This window comes from Microcaecilia unicolor, chromosome 7 (assembly GCF_901765095.1).
Source record: "Microcaecilia unicolor chromosome 7, aMicUni1.1, whole genome shotgun sequence".
Classification (NCBI taxonomy): Eukaryota; Metazoa; Chordata; class Amphibia; order Gymnophiona; family Siphonopidae; genus Microcaecilia; species Microcaecilia unicolor.
Genome location: NC_044037.1, coordinates 19,448,194 through 19,471,886, shown reverse-complemented (window position 1 = coordinate 19,471,886; position 23,693 = coordinate 19,448,194). Strand labels below are relative to the sequence as shown.

At 41.8% G+C, this 23,693-nt stretch overlaps 1 protein-coding gene across 4 annotated transcripts in view; it reads right to left on the bottom strand.

The window, feature by feature from the left end:
• Positions 1–23,693, bottom strand: part of ACSL4 (acyl-CoA synthetase long chain family member 4) — a 129,051-nt gene that overhangs the window by 39,550 nt on the left and 65,808 nt on the right. For 2 of the 4 annotated variants that reach the window (XM_030210930.1, XM_030210929.1), the window contains exons 2-6: positions 20,101–20,155; positions 13,102–13,341; positions 11,612–11,789; positions 3,962–4,071; positions 2,005–2,143 (exon numbers count right to left, since the gene is read on the bottom strand). In XM_030210930.1, coding sequence (XP_030066790.1) covers positions 2,005–2,143; positions 3,962–4,071; positions 11,612–11,789; positions 13,102–13,329 — 655 coding nt within the window. In that variant the 5' untranslated portion in view covers positions 13,330–13,341; positions 20,101–20,155. Of the gene's footprint in view, positions 1–2,004; positions 2,144–3,961; positions 4,072–11,611; positions 11,790–13,101; positions 13,644–20,100; positions 20,156–23,693 lie in introns of those variants that run through there. The other 2 variants (XM_030210927.1, XM_030210931.1) reach the window with 2 other exon arrangements.

The window sequence follows — 23,693 nt, the reverse complement described above, 5'->3', positions numbered from 1 at the left end:
GAGAGGGTAGGGGAGAATGGAGAGTTGCTGGACATGGATGGATGGAGGGGGCAGGGGAGAATGGAGAGTTGCTGGACATGGATGGATGGAGGGGAGGGAAGGGAAGAGAGAAGAAATGCTGGACATGGATGGGGTGGAGGGCAGGGAAGAAAGGAGAAATGTTGGACAAGGATGGAGGGAAGGAAAGCAACACCAGACTTTGTGGAGGGGGAGAGGGAGAGAAAGTGACACCGGACCTTGGAGGGAAGGAAGAAGGGAGGGAGGGAGAGTATTTTTTCATGGGAAGGGTGGTAGATACATGGAATGCCCTCCCGCGGGAGGTGGTGGAGATGAAAACGGTAATGGAATTCAAACATGTGTGGGATAAACCCAAATGAATCCTGTTTAGAAGGAATGGATCTATGGAATCTTAGCGGAGATTGGGTGGCAACACCGGTAACTGGGAAGCAGAACCAGTGCTGGGCAGACTTCTACGGTCTGTACCCTGATTGTGACTGAACAGATATGGATGGGCTGGAGTATAAATTTTAAGGGTCTTCGACGTTAGCTTCAGAACTTCTAGTACAAGAAGAGTGCTGGGCAGACTTCTACAGTCTGTGCCCTGAGAATAGCAAGGACAAATCAAACTCGGGTATACATATAAAGTATCACATACCATGAAAAATGAGTTTATCTTGTTGGGCAGACTGGATGGACTGTACGGGTCTTTTTTTATCTGCCCCATATACTAAAGCTTCAGATGGCCGCTGTGCAGAACTGCCGCTCAGCCAGACCAGTAACACTGATTTTGTTCTACCAATTTTAATTTTCACCAATAGGAATGCTTAACTACCACTCATTTTACTTTATACGTAATTTTGAGGAGCCAACTATTGCAGTAAAATAAATGAAAAACAATTAGCCTCCTTTCTTAAGACAAGGGCAGTTCGGGAGGTTGTGGCCAGGGAGCAAACAGCACTAGAGACTATCTGTGAGGGTCCACCTAAGACTAGTGGGCTGGTCTCTCGCCTCTATCACATTATTAACAGGCAATCCCCGAATTACACACTTCACAGGACGAGCTGGCAGAGGGAGCTGGGCATAGACTTGGAGGAAGCAACATGGGAGAAGATGGAGCGGGCTGTGGTGAGAGTGTCGTCTCATGTGCCCTTCAAGGAAAATGCGGTGAAGGTGCTGTACCGTTGGTATTTGACGCCTGAGCGTCTCCAGCGCATTTACCCTACACTGACGGGGTTGTGGGGTGCGGGGCACAGCGGGACACATATGGTGGACCTGTAGGAAGGTCAGGGCATATTGGAGATCGATCCGCAGCAGGTTGCAGAGGTGGACGGGCAGCCCGATACCTTGGAGCCCGACCTTTTTCTTATTCTCTGTGGGAGCTGCGGGTCTTTCTAGCACTCCGCTTACTTTTGTGGGACAGGCTATAAGCGCTGCAAGAGTTATAATTGCTGCCCATTGGAAACAGCCCATGACCCCAACCATTACCAGCTGGATCCAAAAATTGAGGCATGTCTGCGAGATGGAAAAACTTCTAGCGGAAAGGCGTAATCGAATGTGTAGATGGCATCAGATCTGGGATTCTTTTCTCCTTCATGTATAATTTGATTGATGTCTTCTGTTAAAGTGGTGCTCGGAAGGGTGGGGGGGAGGGGGAGGGTGGGATGGGGTTATGTGTGGTAAGAGTGCAAATGAAGCGGGGACCAATATATATAAAAAAAAAACTTTGAAAAGTTGAAGTTCTGGAATGGTTACTCTGAATAGTTCATTAGACGTTTTAATACAGTAAGAATTGTTCTTTTGGTATATCATGATACTCTCAATATGCTCTGTCTTGCATATACGCTTCATTCTAAGAGACTTGTGTCTTACATAATTGACATGTAACACGATATGCACGATGTATTATGTTTCAAATTTTTTGTATTACTTATTAATAAAGACTTCTTGAAAATTAAAAAATAAATAAATAAATGAAAAAGTGAAGGAAAAAAAAAAAACCCTTACTGTTCTCTGGCTTGGCTCCCAGCTCCTCCACTGCTTGTATGCTAGAAATCTGCAGTTTTTCTGGATATCCAGTCTTACTGATGCTCTGGTTACCCACGTAAATGATGTGTTTAAGGCTTGAGACTTCTGACAAGTTATTCTGTAGGAACAGTGGTAAAAACAGCAACACAATGAAGCAATTATTGTGGATTTGGATTTAGCTGAAGCCAGGGGCGTAGCCAGCCTTCCGTGGGAGAGGGGTCCGAGCCCGGGGGGAGGGGGCACATTTTAGCCCTCCCCCCGGCGCCGCCCCCCCACCGCCGACATTGCCGCCCCCCCTCCCGCCGCGAACCCGCCGCCGCTGCAGCCTACCTTTACTTTTGCTGGCGGGGGATCCCACTCCCCGCCAGCCAACGTCTTCTTCTTAGTCGCTTCCCGCTCTTCAATTTGTTTGCTGACGTCCTGCACGTTGTACGTGCAGGACGTCAGACTCAGAGAACAGAACTGTTCTCTGAGTCTGACGTCCTGCACGTATAATTACGTGCAGGACGTCAGCAAACAAATTGAAGTGCAGGAAGGACTGAGAAGACGTCGGCTGGCGGGGAGTGGGATCCCCCGCCAGCAAAAGTAAAGGTAGGCGGCGGCGGGGGCGGGTTCGCCGGGAGGGGGGTCCTGGGGTGAATCTGCGGGGGCCCCGGCCCCCTCAGGCCCCACGTAGCTACGCCACTGGCTGAAGCTAACATCTCACAGTAGTAATTCAAAGAAAGATGCATTCAGGTAAAGCAGCAGGTACTTCACTGTCTCTGGAGAAATTGCATTCTAAGGGGCCCTTTTTCACTAAAGGACGTTAAGCACCAATGTGTGCTGAGCACACAGTAAAACATCTTACCACAAAATGCATTAAAGCATTTTTGCAGTAACTTTACATTTTCTACGTGTTAAGGGCCAGATTCTATATAAGGCGCCTAAAAAACCTGCACGGTAAACACTTCTGGCTAAGCGTATTCTATACGCAGCATCTAGATTTAGGCACGGTACAAAGAATACGTTTAGTTGATATCCCCGCGCCTAAAACTACACACCTCCATTTACACCAATGAAAACGTAAATCCCTGCGCACAGATTTACGCGCACTGAGCCATATTCTATAACTACGTGTATACATTTTGCAACACCCACAAAATGCTCATTTCCCACTCACACCCCTTTTGAACTGTGCGCTTTAGAATTTAGGTGTAGTTCATTACAGAATACACTTAGTGAGTTGTGCACGTAAATTCTAATTACTGCCAATTAGAGCTCATTATTGCTTGTTAGGTGCTGTTATCAACGCTGATTAGCTTGCTAAGCCAATTAAGTAATGTACGTTGTTACGGAAATACGATTAGATTTCAGCGCGGAACGCTAGGTGCTCTATACAGAATCTAGCAGTAGGTGAGCATTAATGAATTTTTAAAAAAGGTTTTTGGTAGGGGGTGTGCCAAGGGCATCATGTCTGTGTTTAAGCAGCTAGCACATTCTGACTACCCTATGCTAACTCATTAATGCAGGAGTACTTATTGCCACCTATTAAGGAAGCGCTAAATGCTCCCATGTTCATTTGTTTTGGCAGGTCTCGGCATGCTAATGAGAAAACAAAAAAGCCCTATTTTATGGCAGTGTTAAAAATGGGCTTAGTGCATGAGAAAGTCCCGCATTAAAACGTACTAAGTCCATTTTCTAATGCATTTTAGTAAAAGGGTCCCTAAGTTTGCACCTGGGGCAAGGGAGGGTTAAGCAAGTTGTGTCCAGCATCACAAGAAGCTGCAAAGGGATTTGAGTCCGGGCTTCTCGGCCCACTGCTATAACCGCTAAGGTACTCCTCTATTCCACTCACAGACATTAAGATTTAAATATCAACATGCGCAATGACATTATCTTATCTGTATAGTGAATGTGGATGTGGGAAAATATTATAAAATTGAATTCATTCAATTACCTTGAGCTTTGTTTCTAAAAGCTCGACACTGGTAATAAGATGTGTGGCTCCAGATTCATTCAATCCATAGGTTACTGCTTCCTCCCCAAGGGTAGCATATAAAGTTACAACTGCTCAGAAAGGAAAGAGAAAAATTAAGTTGGCTCACAACATGCTATACTATCAAAACTCATACCAATATACTTCTAATATAAAGTCAAGCAGGACTTACACCCCCCCCCCCCCCAAGTGTCATATCACATCAACAAAGTGGAGAAAAAAAAAAAAAAGACCTGAGCACAACCGCTCAATAGCAAAACAGCTAGAGCTACTGAACATCCATCAGTCAAAAAAAACTCCACTCTTAAAAGTCCACCGGGAAGTGCAAGAACTGCAATGACACTATAGAGGAATCACACTGTCCTGGCAGCCAAGCAGGACCCAATATTAAATCTTCAAGTCTTCCTGACTGCTGTGGATTTGAAACAGGAATTATTCCCCTGAAGCAGCTTTTGCAAAGTGAGGTATCCCTGTCGGGTTGCCCTTGCCAGAGAAGATTGGAGAACCCTGTGAAGATAACTGCATTTGAAAATTTAAATACGTATATAAATTGAAGATTTAATATTGTTCCTTTTTTTCAAATGCTTTTCATTTTTTTAAACCACTTTTAGGTATGAGAATAGGATTTTGCTATTGGGGAATGACGTGCTTATATTTTCATCTAGGTATGTATCTCCAAGTGTCCATCTCATTTGCTCACATTACTGATTTACACAAACATGTGTGTTGTGCTGTTTTTTTTCACTCCTTTTCATTTTTCAACATGTTTATATAGTTTTCAATTGTAAAATCTGATTTTAAATTTATTTTTATGCATGTAATTTTAAATGTATTATTGACACAAATGTTTGTTTTTAATTATTGTATATGCCTAAATTGACAGCACTACCCCGACACAGCCTGTTGAGGCAAAATCTGTCCACATCAGGTACTTGCTTAGAATAAGTTGCATACTTCTACACTTTGCTGCTCTGCTCTGTTGTTTGCTACTAGTATACTATAATCAGCCGGGGAGGGGGGGGGGGGGAATGGCAGACAACCATATGATGATAGGAGTAAGTAGTAAGGCTTTTATTGCACTAAAGCTCAACATGGCCACATTTCACCTACAAAGGCTGTATCAGGGTCATTGCCTGTCAACCAGATAAAACATCAAAGATGAAAAACACACAAACAAGTAACACACGTATCTTAAAATCAAATAAAAATGAACAGACGTGCATAGATTCAAATAGTATCAAGTAAAACATAACATGAATAACAGTTCAAACAAAAACATGCAAATGAAAAAAGTCTCAGAGTGAACGTGTTTTGTCACACATAATTGATATTGAAAGGGCATTAGTGGCCATGCTCATATAACCCATTAGAAGAATATCATCAACAGAATATGAAGAAGAGAGAAAGTGACAAGGGTTTTAAACTGAAATTTTCTCTAGAAATAGGCATTTTTCCCATAGTTTTAAACTGAAACCTTTTCTAAAGGCCAAAAACTCTTGGTCTAAAAGGCAGTTATTTTCTGTTCCTTGGCTGCTGGAGAGGTAGCGTATCCATCGACCTCAATAAAGTGTTAATTAAGGTGTGGGGAAGTAGAATACTTGCATAGGTTGCTGAGTCAGCTTCAAAGAGTCTGTTTAAAAAAGGCCCCTTAGATTCAAAACTATATAAAGAGGAAAGGTCCCACTGAACTTTCTTTCTGAGAAGTTCCGAGAGATGAGGACATTTCTCTGGTAAGTGAACGCTATTTTGCTTTGTGCCTTGGGAACTTAAAGATTGGGGTTTAAAGGAGGCATTGTAGGTTAGTGTTAGGCAAAATAAAAATATAAAAAGCAAATTTTATCAACTAATCTCCATAGCCTTTTCCACTTAGTTTTAAAAACTTTGTACCACAGCATTAACAGATAGAATCTAGCAGGCACTGAAGGGTCCAGTTTAGTCTTCCCGCCCACCCCTAGGCCAACTCTTCATTTATAGTCAGTTATTGTAATTAGGGTAACAAGCAAGGAGTGCTGTTACAGAGTTTTAAACACATTTCATTACCATCTAAGAAGGAAACACTAAATAAATCATACAATATACTATATAAACTAAAAGACACTTTTATATTAGGCTAATATCCTTAATACTGTAGCAAGTTTTAAATTATTGAAAAACACAAAAACACTAAGTTGGAGTCAGCAGTCCAGCAGCGAGAGGGGTGCTATCCAGTCTTTTGCACTGTCACATGTATGATTATCTCCTAGTTGGTGAGATGTCATATGTGTGTGCCCGATGCAAAGAGCTCCTAGCTCTCAGAGAACGTGTCCGTTCTCTTGAGGCTAGACTTGGTGGAGCTGAGGGCGGCAGAGAGGTACATAGAGGAGACCTACAGGGAAGTTGTAGAGGTCCCACCTCCAGTCTGGTAGCCCCTGTGCTACCTTGGAGGAGGGAGGTCTCCTAGAAGGAGAGCATCACCCTGGTGAAGTAGGAAGTACTCCTGTAGCCAGGACCTGCCCACCAGGGGATGTACTATCCTCTCGCACCGAGGATATGACTCCAAGTGCTGACTGGGAGGGAAAGGTTAGGACAGCTGTTGTAGTTGGTAATTCGATCATTAGGCATATAGATAGCTGGGTTGCTGGTGGACGTGAGGATCGCCTGGTAACTTGCCTGCCTGACGCAAAGGTGGCGGACCTCACGCGTCACCTAGATAGGATTTTAGATAGTGCTGGGTAGGAGCCAGCTGTCTTAGTACATGTGGGTACCAATGACAAAAGAAAATATGGGAGAGAGGTTCTGGAAGCCAAATTTAGACTCTTAGGTAGAAAGCTCAAAACCAGATCCTCTAGGGTAGCATTTTCTGAAATGCTACCTGTTCCACGCACAGGGCCCAAGAGACAGGCAGAGCTCCGGAGTCTCAATGCGTGGATGAGACGGTGTAAGGAGGAGGGTTTTAGATTTGTTAGGCACTGGGCAACATTCTGGGGAAGGGGGAGCCTATTCTGAAAGGATTGGCTCCACCTTAACCAGGGTGGGATCAGGCTGCTGGCATCAGCATTTAAAAAGGAGATAGAGCAGCTTTTAAAGTAGAAACGGGGGAAGGCTGACAGTCGCTCAAAAGCACATGGTTCAGGATAAGGTATCTTTCAAAGATATCACCAAAACAGGGAAGATAGGGTATCCTGATAGTGAGGTTGCAAAAAAGACCGTAGTAGATCAGGCATCCTCAAACTAAAATAAAAATCAGACAAAAGATTGCAAATTAATACTGTCAAGTACTAAGCATCATGTAAATAGGAACAACAAACATACTTTGAAATGTCTATATGCCAGGAGCCTAAGAAATAAGATGGGAGAGTTAGAATATATTGCACTAAATAAAAAATTAGATATAATAGGCATCTCTGAGACCTGGTGGAAAGAAGATAAGCAGTGGGACACTGTCATACCGGGGTACAAATTATATCGTAGTGATAGGGTGGATCGAATTGGTGGAGGGGTAGCATAGTTTATTAACGAGAGCCTTGAATCAAATAGATTGAAAATTCTGCAGGAAACAAAACATTTCTTGGAATCACTTTGGATTGAAATTCCATGTGTAAAGGGGAAAAGGATAGTAACATAGTAACATAGTAGATGACGGCAGATAAAGACCTGCATGGTCCATCCAGTCTGCCCATGACAAACTCATATGTGTATACCTTACCTTGAATTTGTACCTGTCCTTTTCAGGGCACAGACCATATAAGTCTGCCCAGCAGTATTTCCCGCCTCCCAGCCACCAGTCCCGCCTCCCATCACCGGCTCTGGTACAGACCGTATAAGTCTGCCCACCCCTATCCTCGCCTCCCAACCACCACCCCCTCTTCCCCTCAACTGCTCCGCCACCCAATTTCAGCTAAGCTTCTGAGGATATAGTGATAGGAGTGTACTACCATCCGCCTGACCAGGATGAACAGACAGGTGCAGAACTGTTAAAGGAAATTAGGGACGCAAACAAACTGGGCAACACGATAATAATGGGTGATTTCAATTACCCCGATATTGACTGGGTAAATGTAACATCGGGGCACACTAGGGAGGTAAAATTCCTTGATGAAATCAAGGACAGCTTTATGGAGCAGCTGGTACAGGAGCCAATGAGAGAAGGAAAAATTCTGGACCTAGTCCTTAGTGGAGCGCATGATCTGGTGCGGGACGTAATGGTGCTGGGGCCGCTTGATAACAGTGATCATAATATGATCGGATTTTATATTAGCTTTGAAGTAAGTATACATAGGAAATCAAATACGTTAGCGTTTAACTTTAAAAAGGAGACTATGATAAAATGAGAAGAACGGTGAAAAAAAACTCAGAGGAGCGGCTGCGAGGGTCAAAAATTTACATCAGTCATGGATGCTGTTCAAAAACACCATCCTGGAAGCCCAGGCCAAATATATTCTGCATATTAAAAAAGGAGGACGGAAGACCAAACAACAGCCAGCGTGGTTAAAAAGTGAGGCGAAGGAAGCTATTAGAGCTAAAAGAAAATCCTTCAGAAAATGGAAGAAGGAACCGACTGAAAATAATAAGAAACAGCATAAGGAATGTCAAGTCAGATGCAAAGTGCTGATAAGGAAAGCTAAGAGGGACTTCGAAAAAAAGATTGCGTTGGAGGCAAAAACACACAGTAAAATTATTTTTAGGTATATTAAAAGCAACAAGCCGGCAAAAGAATCGGTTGGACCGCTAGATGACCAAGGAGTAAAAGGGGCAATCAGGGAAGGCAAAGAATTCTTTGCTTTGATCTTCACCGAGGAAGATTTGGATGGGATACCGGTGCCGGAAATGGTATTCGAAGCTGACGAGTCGGAGAAATTTAATGAATTCTCTGTAAACCTGGAGGATATAATGGGGCAGTTCTACAAATTGAAGAGTAGCAAATCTCCTGGACTGGATGGTATTCATCCCAGAGTACTGATAGAACTGAAAAATGAGTTTGCGGAGCTATTGTTAGTAATATGTCATTTATCCTTAAAATCGAGCGTGCTACCGGAAGATTGGAGGGCGGCCAATGTAACGCCGACTTTTAAAAAAGGTTCCAGAAGAGATCCGGGAAATTATAGACCGGTGAGCCTGACATTGGTGCCAGGCAAAATGGTAGAGACTATTATAAAAAAAATAAAAAAAAAATTAGAGAGCATATTCAATAGCATGGATTAATGAGACAAAGCCAACATGGATTTAGTGAAGGGAAATCTTGCCTCTCCAATCTATTACATTTCTTTGAAGGAGAGAACAGACATGTGGATAAAGGTGAGCCAATCGATATTGTGTATCTGGATTTTCAAAAGGCATTTGACAAAGTACCTCATGAAAGACTCTAGAGGAAATTGGAGAGTCATGGGATAGGAGGTAGTGTTCTATTGTGGATTAAAAACTGGTTAAAAGATAGAAAACAGAGAGTAGGGTTAAATGGTCAGTATTCTCAATGGAGAAGGGTAGTTAGTGGGGTTCCCCAGGGGTCTGTGCTGGGATTGCTGCTTTTTAACATATTAATGTACTCCTCTACTTAACATATTAATAAATGACCTAGAGATGGGAGTAACTAGTGAGGTAATTAAATTTGCTGATGACGCAAAGTTTTTCAAAGTTGTTAAATCGCGGGAGGATTGTGAAAAATTACAAGAGGACCTTACGAGACTGGGCGTCTAAATGGCAGATGACGTTTAATGTGAGCAAGTGCAAAGTGATGCATGTGGGAAAGAGGAACCCAAATTATAGCTACATCATGCAAGGTTCCATGTTAGCAGTCACCAACCAAGAAAGGGATCTAGGTGTCGTCATTGATGAAACGTTGAAACCTTCTGCTCAGTGTGCTGCTGCGGCTAAGAAAGCAAATAGAATGTTACTTATTATTAGGAAAGCGATGGAAAACAAAAATGAGGATGCTATAATGCCTTTGTATCGCTCCATGATGCAACCGCACCTTGAATATTGTGTTCAATTCTTGTCGTTGAATCTCAAAAAAGGTAAGTGGAATTAGAAAAGGTGCAGAGAAGGGCGACGAAAATGATAGGGGATGGGACAACTTCCCTATGAGGAAAGGCTAAAGCAGCTACGGGTCTTCAGCTTGGAGAAAAGGCAGCTGAGGGGAGATATGATAGAGGTCTATAAAATGAGTGGAGTTGAACGGGTAGATGTGAAGCGTCTGTTTACGCTTTCCAAAAATACTAGGACTAGGGGGCATGCGATGAAGCTACAAAGTAGTAAATTTAAAACAAATCGGAGAAAATGTTTCTTCACTCAATGTGTAATTAAACTCTGGAATTCGTTGCCAGAGAATGTGGTAAAGGCGGTTAGCTTAGCGGAGTTTAAAAAAGGTTTGGACGGCTTCCTAAAGAAAAAGTCCATAGACCATTATTAAATGGACTTGGGGAAAATCCACTATTTCTGGGATAAGCAGTATAAAATGTTTTGTACTTTTTTGGGATCTTGCCAGGTATTTGTGATCTGGATTGGCCACTGTTGGAAACAGGATCCTGGGCTTGATGGACCTTTGGTCTTTCCCAGTATGGCAACACTTATCTACACCGATGTCACAATGCTACCCACTCCCACATACCATTTACTGCAGTGTTTGGGCTCATCAAAGAAGAGTAGCACCGACAGACAAAATGGTGTTCAAAAGGAATTTAAAAAACAAACAAACAAACAAAAAAAAGTTTGTTCAATGCAAACTAAAAGTTCATCATAAAGTACTACTACTTAACATTTCTAAAGCGCTACTAGGGTTACGCAGCGCTGTACAATTTTAACATGGAAGGACAGTCCCTGCTCAAGGAGCTTACAATCTAAAAGACAATCTAAAGACAATCTAAAGACAAGTGTACAATCTAAAAGACAAGTGTAGAGTCAATCTGATAGGGCAGATAGATTGGGGGGCATACTATATTTCTCGAAAGGTTAGGTGCCGAAAGCAGCATTGAAGAGGTGAGTTTTAAGCAGAGATTTGAAGATGGGGAGGGAGGGGGCTTGGCGTAGGGGTTGAGGAAGATTGTTCCAGGCATAGGGTGAGGCCAGGCAGAATGAGCGGAGCCTGGAGTTGGCAGTGGTGGAGAAGGGTACTGAAAGGAGGGATTTGTCCTGAGAGCAGAGGTTACGGGCGGGAACATAGAGGGTAGAGAGGTAGTGAGGAGCCGCAGACTGGGTGCATTTGTAGGTAAGGAGGAGAAGCTTAGTGTAGAGCAAATCAATGTCTATGATGACAAACAAAATCTCATGATCGGTAAGATGAATATTTTTCAAAATCTGAATCATATCTATTGGAGTCTCATATGAAGGAATAAAAGGGATAAATTGGTGTAGGAAAGCATTTCTTCTCTTATCATTGTTCAGTACAATATCTGCCTGATGTTTGTTCAAAATAATGAAACACAAAAGATTACACACTATACCTGCTTTGTGTTAGACTAGAAAGTACATGTGTACCTTGTTTCCTAGTACATAATCACCATTTGGATTCCTGAGGAGAAGCAACTAGATGGATATCTAATTTCTTCTATTCCTCTTCTTTCACCCTTCAGATTTTTCGCCTACAGTCTCAGAGCTCACACGTAGAGGAATAAGTGTAATGTAACGTTAAACACTCACGAGGAAAGTTGTACTTGAAACATGCTTCAGCTGCTATCATCCACTCTGCCCGGGTTTCACAGAAAATTGCAACGGTGTTCTTTGGTTTCAGCCCCAGTGCAGCCAGGCCACTCCCCAGATTATTCACTTTGACACTGACTTCTTCGTAGTTCAGCCATTTATAGTCTCCCAAGATTAGCTGTTAAAAGTATAAAAGAACCCCTGTAAAAGTACATTGGGTAGCAAACCAATACTTTGCTGCCTTCATATTCACCGATCGTACAGATACGTAGCTCAGTGCAGTGTGTACTACAGATACAAGCTAAGCAAATGAAGGGGGTGAAATCAATGTATACTTAGGTATGTTTATGTAGCAACAAAATGAGTCCAGATACCTTTTTTTTTTTTTAGTGCGAGTCTGGATACCATTCATTAGACGTGCGACACTTGGGGTTTTATTTTTGTTTTGGGGTTTGTTTGTTTTTTTAAATAAAGGGCATTGGACCACCCAGCTTTGTCTGTTTGGTCATTCCCACTGTTCTTTTCTCCTACTTCTTACTAAAGAACACATTGTTAAAGATACTTATAGAGACATTTAAAAGTTATCTATGGATTTGTTGGATTGTTCCACACCGAGTACATTAGTGGTAAGGCACATAAAACAATTTTATTATTTAAACGGATTTGGAATGCATGAATGAACAGATTAGATTTAATATAAAGGAGTGGCCTAGTGGTTAGGGTGGTAAGACTTTGGTCCTGGGGAACTGAGTTCAATTCCAACTTCAGGCACAGGCAGCTCCTTGTGACTCTGGGCAAGTTACTTAACCCTCCATTGCCCCAAGTAAGCCGCACTGAGCCTGCCATGAGTGGGAAAGTGCAGGGTACAAATGTAACAAAAATAAAATAGATACTATTGGAGATTCTACATGGAATGTTGCTACTATTGAAGATTCTACATGGAATGTTGCTATTCCATGTAGAAGGCTGCGCAAGCTTCTGTTTCTGTGAGTCTGACGTCCTGCACGTATGTACAGGATGTCAGACTCACAGAAGCAGAAGCCTGCGCGGCCACATTGGTGATCTGTGATCTGCAAGGGCCGACTTCTACATGGAATGTTGCTAATGGAATAGCAACATTCCATGTAGAATCTCAAACAGTAGCAACAGTGGAGGAGTGGCCTAGTGGTTAGGGTGGTGGACTTTGGTCCTGGGGAACTGAGGAACTGAGTTCCATTTTCACTTCAGGCACAGGCAGCTCCTTGTGACTCTGGGCAAGTCACTTAATTCTCCATTGCCCCATGTAAGCTGCATTGAGCCTGCCATGAGTGGGAAAGCGCAGGGTACAAATGTAACAAAAAAAAAAAAAAAAAAACATGGACCAAAGCTATTCCTCGTTATACCTTTATCCACAGTTGCATTTCTTATTGCTAATCAATATACACAGCAGGGCAGTTACTTAAAATTCACATTATTAAGACGTTTAAAAACAAATGAAACTTAAAAATTACCTTTTTAAATACTTTGCCATTAGGTTGCTTTTCATTTTCTTCACTCAGCAACTCCCTGGTCCCAAGACAATCCTTTTTTCCAAACTTCGCTACAGCATGTTCGAACAGCTTGTCTAGCGTGTCAGCTCCAGGGAAGTCTATGGTGGCCAGCGAATTCAAGTGGCTAATAGCCCGGTATGGGCTCCCAGGACTGTCCGAGACAGGCTTTGCTTTTATGCGTTTTGCCATCTCCTTTCTCTTCTTCACATTGGTGAGAAAATACCACGGTATAAATGTAAGGCAACTATACACAAATATTAACAAGTAGACAGGAAGTAAAAACACTGTGTGTACTTCGGCCTTCAGCGCCATAGTGGATGAACTTTACAAGTCTGCTGTGTCGTTTGCCTTGTTTTCAGAATTCTTTGAGTTCTTAAGGTCTTAGTTCACTCTAGACGACAACATGGAGAAGCACCAATAGCAAAGCAGCAAGCAGTAAAGTGAACTTGAGAGGTAAAAGCAACGTTCACAACTTACAGCTAAAGGTTTAGTGCTGTATACATCTGTAGGAAAGGGGGCGAAGTTGCAACCAGCCAGAAAGCAGGAGAGAAGAGAGGCAACGAATTAGTGATAATGTTAGTAAGATGGCTTGCTTCCTTTGCAGCTGCCGTTTAGAAAATGCAACAAGGAGGCTGAAATAACTGGAGAGAAACATTCCAAAGAGTACTGATTTGTGTTTTTTTTTTTCCCCTTCAGTACTTCAGGACTATATGTGAACTGATGTTTGTAGCAAATATTTGTGTTTTCCTTTAAACACCTGAGCATTTCAATGTAACCATACTGAAAGTTCTGTAAATATAATTAAAGTTCATTCACTTCCTTTTAAATATTTATACATACTGAAAATAAATTTCATCATTCTAACTCTTGGAATAAAAAAAAACAGAAGTAAACGTTAAGTGTTCTAATATTTTGAAAGAAATGCATTGGAAAAAAAAAAGGAACTAACAAAATTTATCATGTCAAAATGCTTTCAAGTGCAATTCATACAAAAAAGAAATTATAACCATTTAAGAAGTTAAACAACCTAACATACTAAGATTTTTTACCTTTGTTCTGTATCTTTAAAGGAAAAATGCTTAGGGCCCTATATACTGAAATGTAGTAAAGTTTTGCAGTTAGTGAGCAGTAATTTGCCCAAGTTAAATCATGATAACTGCAAAACCTCTGTATTTACTATCGATTCTACATATCTCATGACTACCACGCAACTTGAAAACAATCCACGAACTAACCAACTTCCGCAAACTACTGAAGACTCATCTCTTCGATAAAATTTACTGTAAGGAGCAATACACATGAAGTCCACACTCACTATTCCAGAAATACACCAATACATTCTTTTCTGAACTCTCATCCCCCGTAATCTCATCACACTTAAACCTTCACTCACAGAAAATGTTATACCGAATGTTCTTTTGCTAAGGTTCTATCACTCTACCAATTTCCCTTTGTCTCTTTCCATTGTTCCATTGTTCTTTTCCTTGTCCTATTCCCTAACGACACCTTGACTTTGTCTCGCTTAACTTCTCACAATGGAATCCATAACTGATTGTAACAAATTGCATTTCCATTATTTACAATGTATTGTAAGCCACACTGAGCCCGCAAATAGGTGGGAAAATGTGGGATACAAATGCAATAAAATAAATAAATAAATAATATACTTTTTTTCATTTGTTATAAACCTATTTAATCACATATGCATTATTCAATATACATTTGCATATTTATTTCAACCAAAACAACTCTTACAAATCTGCTCAAATGATGCCCAACTTTTTTTCTGTTCCTTAAAGGAATTCAAATCCCAACTGCAATACTTCTATACACCAAACCACATGTGCGTATAAATTGAAAAAGTTAGTTATCCTGAGAGAGTCTTTCCACCTCGTGTCAGTTCTTATATTCCAAACTCTCTGCATCCAGCAGAAAACATCCAACAGCTGAAAATCCTCCTCAATTATATATTCAATGTTCATTGATGTCAGGCATCATTTGGATAATAGTTCACACACTCCGACAAACGACTGTCCAAACTGTCTTTGCATATCCTTAAGTGCCACACCACCTTCCACTGGAAGAGTAGTCTTCTTAGTGACCGCTGTCAACAGGGCACCCACCCTAGATAGAGCAAACTGCTCTAAACGGTCCGCTGAAAACGGATACAGCCTGGCCATAGCCCTGGCTACTTTCAGCCTCCCATCCGGATCCACCCACTGGGCCAAAATCAACTCTTCAATAGCTTCATGTACCAGAAAGGCCTTAGAAGGTCGTCTGGTACTAGCCATCTTGGGTTGACCGCCTGAGAAGCCACAACCTCAGGGTCCTCTATATTCAGGGCTTCCAGCGCCTGAGAGATAAAGGAGGACAATTCCTCCTTATGGAAAATCCTCATGGCGGAAGAGTCCTCCGGTTGGTCAGTGAGGACACCGTCCTCCAAGTCCTCTACTCCCGTCTGCTCCGAGAGAGCCACCACAGAGGAAGCTGCAGGCGACCGTATGCAGGACCCCTCTTCAGACCCCAAAGAAAGCCTAGGCTTTTTAAGGGAGGAGAAATCCTCTGGGGAAAACCCCAAAATCTCTTGGCTACCCCCAGACCCCCTGAGAGAATCAAAGGCAGAAGCTCTCACAGCTGCGTGAGGGGGGGGGGGGGGCAAGGCCCTTTTCAACAAAAACGCCTGATGGAGTAGCAAAATAAACTCTGGTGAAAATCCCTCCCCCTCCCCCAAAACGTAGGAGGTCACAGCCATGGCACCTGCACCACCGCCCACAGTGCCTGACGGCCCCCCCGACTCCCCTACCAGCGGAGAAGAAGCTTTGCCAAAAACCGCTACAAGAGCCGGCTCTGTGACCGATCGTAAAATGGCGCGAGAATTGCCAGGCTCTGGGCGGGAAGCATGCTCTGGGGGAGGGGGGGGGACCGCACTGTCGAATCCCGCCAAATCAGCGCACCCCACGCTGCAAAGGCCCACCGCCGAACGCCATTGCCCGCATCGGGAACAGCGTTTTACCGCCTCCACTGCCATCGCTCGTCCCCGAACAGGAACCCAGCAGGACTTACCCCAGACCGGGAAAGTGCGGGAACTGACAGCTGAGCCGAAGAAAAAAACTCTCTGACTCCACTTCGAGGCAGGCTCAGACAAGCAGGCAACAGAAAAGTGGACTCGGACAGCAGTAACACAAACCTGCTCTCAGCAAAAACACACTTCCCTGTGCTTCTCTGTTTCTCTTTCTTTTTTTTCAGTGAGGAGGCAGAAACAAACAGGGAAGGAAAGGAACAGCAAAAGCCTGTTCAGAGGGAATTTGAGGTGCAGCAGGGACCCAGCAACTGCGTATGCTACCAAAGGGGACACCATCAATCCGCTACCCCCGGCTCAAACTGGCCACCGGCCCAGGAGCTGGAGAAAAAGCAGTCCACCAACCGCTGAGATAGAGACATACTAACTGAGGAAGGAGCTGGCCAGTCTGGCATCACTGCCTTTAGTTTATCTCTATCTCCACCTGCTGGTAGGCGGACTTAACCCACTAGTTCCTGGATTCATCTGCTCAAGTGACAAGGAATAGAGAGGTAGCGATCATGCACAGTCCCTATCCCTTCCTCCAGCCTGTGCCACATTAGCTCTTAAGAAAGAAATTATTGCATTAATTGCTAATATGCCACAATAAATGCTAGCATTAACTGTTAGCATGCGTTAACTGCCACATTAACAACTAACAGGGCTTAGTAAATAGGCTCCTTAGTAAATGCTCAAACATCTCCTTCCATAGCCAAAACGAAATAGCTACCCCCATTACCATGGACAGACGGGGTACACTTCGGCACTACAAAAATAAATATATTTTTGTAACACTGGATATGACGACGCGCTAGCGGTGGAAAGTACCGCCAGGCTGCTGCAGTAGCCTGGCGGTACTTCATGTTTAGCGAGCGATAAGCCCATGTTGGGCTTACTGCCACTTAGTAAAAAGAGCCCTTTATTTGTTGTATTCTTTCCCCCCCCTCCCCCCCCCCCCCCCCCCGATTTTATTTTCATGTTTTCTGTCATGGGTTGTAAACCACCTTGATTTTATGAAAGGTGGTATATCAAGATTAAATAAAATAAACTAAATTACCTTCTGCACGCCGCCTTTGGGTGAATCTTTTTATAAAGGCAGTTAATAAATCACAATAAATAAAAACATCCTACACATTCATCATCTGCAAACATATAAATGTCTTCACTAATATTTAAAAATCTGTAGTTTAATCCTCTCTGTCCTCCTCTCCTCCAGGCTAAGCCTAAGCAGGCTCTTCATGTCTACCTGAGTCTCTACCTTAAAGAAATGAAAAAGCGATGCTTTGATTTTAATATGCAATTGATTTGATGTTGGAGGCAGGCAAAATGAATTCTGAATGAATGAATTGTTTAATCATTTTAATTGTTCAGATTCTAAAAAGAAAAAAAGCTTTCAAAGATACAGAACTTAACTTTATAAACCAAACCCGTAGGGCACAACAATACTTCTTGATGGGTTTCAGTAGCAAATATTAATGGCCATCAAGCTGCTTTCTACCACCAATTGAAACAAGGGTTGCCAAGGTGGTTTCCCAGGTGTACTATACAGAAAAGAACCTTCTTGGCAGCTTACTTCCCTTGCCAGTCAAAGCCTTTTCAAAAGATTTTTTTTTTTTTTTTTTTTGGGGGGGGAGGTGATGGGATTTATTTAAAATAAAATTAGACACAGAACAAGCACAAATCAGCCACCATTGTCTTTAAGAGAACAAGAGAGGTCCATTCCATCAGGCATCTTAAACCTTTCAGGATACTTTATAACAGCAGGCGGGGAACCAGTGTTTATTTTTTAATGAGAGAAAGTGTCATGCTAACTCCACTGAGAAAACATAATTGAATCGATTACAATTTGATGTAATTTACTGGACTATCTTTCTCGAGTTGTGTAGCCATCAGTTCATTTTGCACGACCTGGTGAAAAATGTATAAGCACTTGAAAGCTATTCACATGAAAAAAAAAAGTTAGTCCATATTGAATTTTGGAAAGATCTGTATTTTAATCCAGTTATTGCAGCATTCCCCATTATTACTTGTTTATATATACAAAAGCTTAGATTGCAAAAAATTATATTCGAGACAGAATTGGTTTATATGATGTTTACACTAGGCATTACAAAAAGAATTTAAAAAAACAATCAGTTCAATGTTTTTCTTAAAGTTACAAACATGAAACAGCAATGAAAAGGCAAAATCAATTCATTACGACTAGTTAGTAATAAACACACATGCACTTTTCTTCTCAGTCTACTTAAACCCATTCCAGTAACAAGCACAAATATAACCAGTGAAACCTCTTCATACAAAATTTTGTACAATGGGCTTCTCATATCTGCTCTTACAAGATGATATGATATTAATTTTTCATAGCACTGTAAGACAAGAAAAGCTATGAAAATTGAAGTTACATAACTCAGTATGGTATCATTAATTACACCCAATGAGGGGTCATGCTCACAATGACATCACAAGCTAAAGATTTGCTCGCTCCTTCTCATCAACATACGTAGATCTGAGAAGAAAATTTGGGGCAGCAACATTACCAAGCTGTTTGGCCATTTATATGGAACTGGATCAGCAGAAGTGTCTCTCTCCCTAAACTGCTTAGGATATATTTAACTCCTATCTGGATCAGTAATGAGGATGCTTCTATTTCACTAATTTGCTGCTGTAACTGTTCTATTAAGAATATTTGAATTAACATAATTCCCTTGTTAAAATTTCAGGGTTAAATATATCCATATCGGTTTTATTGTTGGGGGGGGGAAAGCCTTACTAAGATTATAGATATTATTTCCAAGTCATAAGGTGTTGGCAAAGTTGGCTTTGCAAGAAATTAGAAAAAGGTGGATGTCATCTTGGTATGAATGGATGCAGACATACTGCAGCTACAGAAACTCACTTGTGTAATGGTGACAAAACCATATACTTTGGATGCTGTGTGGGCTCCTTTTCTACATTTTGTTATGGTTGATACCTCCACATGGAAGCTTCAGGGTTTGCACCATTCATTTTTTTTCAACATGTATCTTTGTAAAATGTCTGCTCCAGCTGCATGTGCCGACAGACAGACATGCATCTTACAAAAGGTTGTGCATCAGAAATTTTTTTTTTTTTAAAGTACTATCAGAATTAAGTTGTCCCGATCTCTCAGTTCTGTGTAACATGGGGCTCTCTGCCTTTTTATTCTTGGAATTTGGTGCTTTTTTGGTTTTCCTTAGTGGGGTGGGGGGTGGGTTCTCTTGATAGAGTATTTGGTAAACAGGATAGTATATAGTTGTCTCCATATTTTATTATTTTGGGATATAAAATTTGTCTTGTTTGCGGAATAGAATTATTGTAGATTGCTGTGCAGGTCAGAGGGGAGGGGAAAAACATCTTGACTGGTAAATTGAATACTGTTAGCAATACCTAGAGTATTGGTTATAACCATCCTCATCATGTTTGGCTGCCTATATGTTGTTAGGAGAGTGGAGACTTGCCAACCAGTGTTAAAGCATTAGTGGCCACCTTATTGGACAGAATGGATGGACCGTGCAGGTCTTTATCTGTCGTCAATTACTGTGTTGCTGTTTAACTCTGTATTTCCCTGAAAACGTATTTGGGTAAAAAAGGAAATAGGATTAATTTTATTCATTCATATATGTTTCTGCTTGCTAGACCCATACTGAGCTCTGTTTTTCAGATATTACCTACATTGTGTCATTAGGACCCGATTTACACCCCCCCCCCCCCCCCCCCCCCCCCCACAGAGGCAGAATGGGAGACAAATCTTTGTTAATCAGACCCTTTGAGCAGCCAATTACACACACTTTCAAAGCATGCAAATCTCTTTACTAATAAACACTATAAACAAAAAAAGTGAACAAAGTAACTACATTATAAAAAGTGAACATATAAATACTTACAGGACTTTGATAAAAACTGTAGACTAAAATAATTGAATCTGAAGAAATTTCTTATCTGTTAGGACAAAAAAAGAGAATACATAAGAACATTTAAAAAATTTCACAAATTATTACAGCTACTAGGCTTAAGACATGGAACGTACAGGAAAGGATTAACTGTGATCTGTTACTCAGCAAAACAAAATCCAAAGTCATGCCACTAGCATAAGAAAATTGTCACAGGTTGAGCAACCCTCACCTGGGGGCACACCTAGCTATTCATCCAGTTAATTTATTTCCCTAAAATTCAATGGTATTCCAGCTTTATTCAACATACTTAATATAATGATACATCAGTGACCGCCACTGTCCTACCTATAATGAGCTCTAGTTTGTAAGAGTTATGTTTCAATGGAAGGAGGTACAAGAGTGTGTACAATGAAAAACCACAAAATGAATTTAAAAAAATAAAATGTCTAAATACAGTCCTTATGGCGAACGCCTCTACAGTACTTTGTAAGCCACATTGAGCCTGCAAAAAGGTGGGAAAATGTGGGATACAAATGTAACAAATCTCTCTATATAAAAGGCACCACCAACGTTCTAAATGAAGCCTCCAGCCGGAAGTGTGAAGGGGGAGAGATATCCGGTTTCCCCATGAGTGCCTGCCTCGCTCTCTCTGTAACACAAACAGTGAAGGAAAACACAGCAAAGCACGAAATCAAATCGCTCTCTCTGTAACAGTGAAGGACTCAGAGGGGGGAGGGGAGAGAGGGCAGAAGCCCTCACTATCTCTGTAACACAAACACAGCAGGAAACTTAACACTGAAGGACTGGACTCCGAGGGGGGAGGGGACAGAGAGCAGAGGGGAAGGGAGAGAGGGCAGAGGGCAGGGACACACACACTCCCACATGCACACAGAAGAAAACCTTGCTAGCCCCCATTTCATTTGCATCAGAAATGGGGCTTTTTTACTAGTAAATAAATAAGAACAAAGAAAAAAGATTTTATTTAGTGGCTGTATTATTTTATGGGTTGAGTATTATTAGAAGAATTTGAACAGAGGTCTCAACAATTTTTATAAAATAGCTCTTGTAATAAAACAAAAAAAAGGCTGCATACAGAAGGGGCACTTTCACATTAGAGAGCTAACACCACAGCTTTTTAATGTTTAAAAACAAATGTTCATACTTCCCAAAAGGTATTTTGAGGTCAAGTACTTATCCACTTGTGTTAAGTACCCAAAGAATCTCCATTTTGCCTGGATTCAGGAAGAATCCAGTTTGTTGGGGGTGGGGGGGGGGGGGGGGGGGTGGGTTTGCCAATTCCTGAGCAGTTAAGTTTATTCAAAGCTGTGGGTAGATCTGGTTCAATGGGCATGAGTTGTTACACATCAGCAGCTTAGATACAGAATTTTGTGCCAAACAAATGAAGCAGCTCAGCCAGAGGCTTGAGTTAGTTATTAAATAAAATGAGAGACATTATGGATCCCTATGGCACTCCACAATTTAGGGGCCCAAGGATGTGCTGTTGCTGAACTGACTGTTGTCTGCCTGACAAATAGAACTTGAACCATATAAATGCTGTGCACCACCGATACCAGTTTCCACCAGCCTTGTAAGCATTATATTACTAGTAAAAAAGCCCCGTTTCTGATGCAAATGAAACGGGGGCTAGCAAGGTTTTCTTCAGAGTGTGCATGTGGGAGTGTGTGTGTCCCTGCCTTCTGCCCTTTCTCTCTTCCCCTCTGCTCTCCGTCCCCTCTGCTCTCTGTCCCCACCCCCCCACCCCCAGTCCCTTCAGTGTTAAGTTTCCTGCTGTGTTTGTTTGTGTTACAGAGAGAGTGAAGGCGTCTGCCCTCTCTCCCCTCCCTCCTCCAGTCCTTCACTGTTACAAAGAGAGCGATTTCGTGCTGTGCTGTGTTTTCCTTCACTGTGTTACCGAGAGAGCGAGGGCGGGGCCGACACTCATGGGGAAACCGGATATCTCTGCAGCTTCACACTTCCGGCTGGAGGCTTCATTAGAACGTTGGTGCTGCCTTTTATATATAGAGATGTGGAAGGCTGCTGAGAAATCCAACACCATTAGTATCCAGGCAGATCCCGTCATAGTTTCTGTGCAGATCATCCACAAGGGACACAAGAACAGTCTCCATTCCAAACCCAGGTCTAAAGCCAGATTGACATGGGTCTAGCCAATTACTTTCAATTAGCTAGTCACCGAGTTGAATGCAGACTGTCTGTTCTATACGTTTTACCAGGAAAGGAATGTTAGAGATTGGTAGGTAGTTTTCAAGCTTGTCCTGGTCCAGTGAGTTCTTGTTCAGTAGAGGGCGCATCACAGCTGCCCTTCCACAATACAGGAATTAACAATGAGGCCTATGCTGGGCAGGGATCAAGATGGTGGGTTGTAGGCCGTAGACATTTCAGGATTGTTTCAAGAGATTCCTCTGTGACCTGGATGAATGAGTCTCAGATGGCTGTGAACGGTGGTGGGTCTCAAAAATATCTGTTACTGGAAGGCATCTGAACCAACTTGGACAAATAACACAGGACCCAACCCATAAAGTATTTTAAAATGTATTGTGTATACCTTAAAACAAATTTGGGCTTGAAGCCCATCAGTAAAGGAGTAATTCTATTCATATATAAATGCATGATATAAAGATGTGCTGTTGTATTTTGAATGATTTTAATTTTCTTAAGTAACCTCTTGACTGCCTACATAAATACTTTTATCCAGCAGTGATAAAAGCAGGCTCTGCACCACTAGAGGGAAAGCTGGCAAATCTAGTGAATCCTTCTCAATTTTCTCATGAAAATGATTTTTTTAATTAGCATATTAATTTGAGTTTCTAATGTCAAAGAACTATCAAAGGTCATCCCCAAGATTTTAATATTAGTCTCAAAGGTAAAGCTCTGATCGCTCACTTTTAAAACACTATCACTCCAGATACTATCACACTGTCCTAATAAAAAGAACTTAGTTTTTCTTTGTTAAGGTTTTAAGTGATGACTCTTTACTCATGCTTCCACTAATTAAATTCCATCTCTAATTTGAACTGCAGTTTCCTCTACCGATCGATATATTGTTAACAAGATGTAATAGCTGCATAGCTAAACATTCTATAGCCCACATTTTCCACAGCTAACCCCAAGACATCAAAATATTAAACATGGGAGAAAGTCTTGTGGGACCCTGCATCTCATTTACCATATATCTGGGCAAGTCACTTAACCCTCCATTGCTCCAGGTACAAATCAGTACCTGTATATACCATGTAAACCGCTTTGAATGGAGTTGCAAAACCATGGAAAGGCAGTATATCAAGTCCCATTTCCCTTATGCACCCAAAACTGTTTCAGTACTGTAATTCCCACGGAATCCCGATTGTGAATCCTGTAAGACATCAAATGTATTCAAATATGCAGTCAACTGTTTAGTCATAAGAACATAAGAGAAGGCACACTGGGTCAGACATCCTGTTCCCTCTAGGAATTTGTCCAAATCTTTTAAAACCCAGATACGTTAACTGCTGTTACCACATCCTCCTCCAAAGAGTTCCAGAGCTTAACTATTCAATGATTGAAAAAAATATTTCCTCCTATTTGTT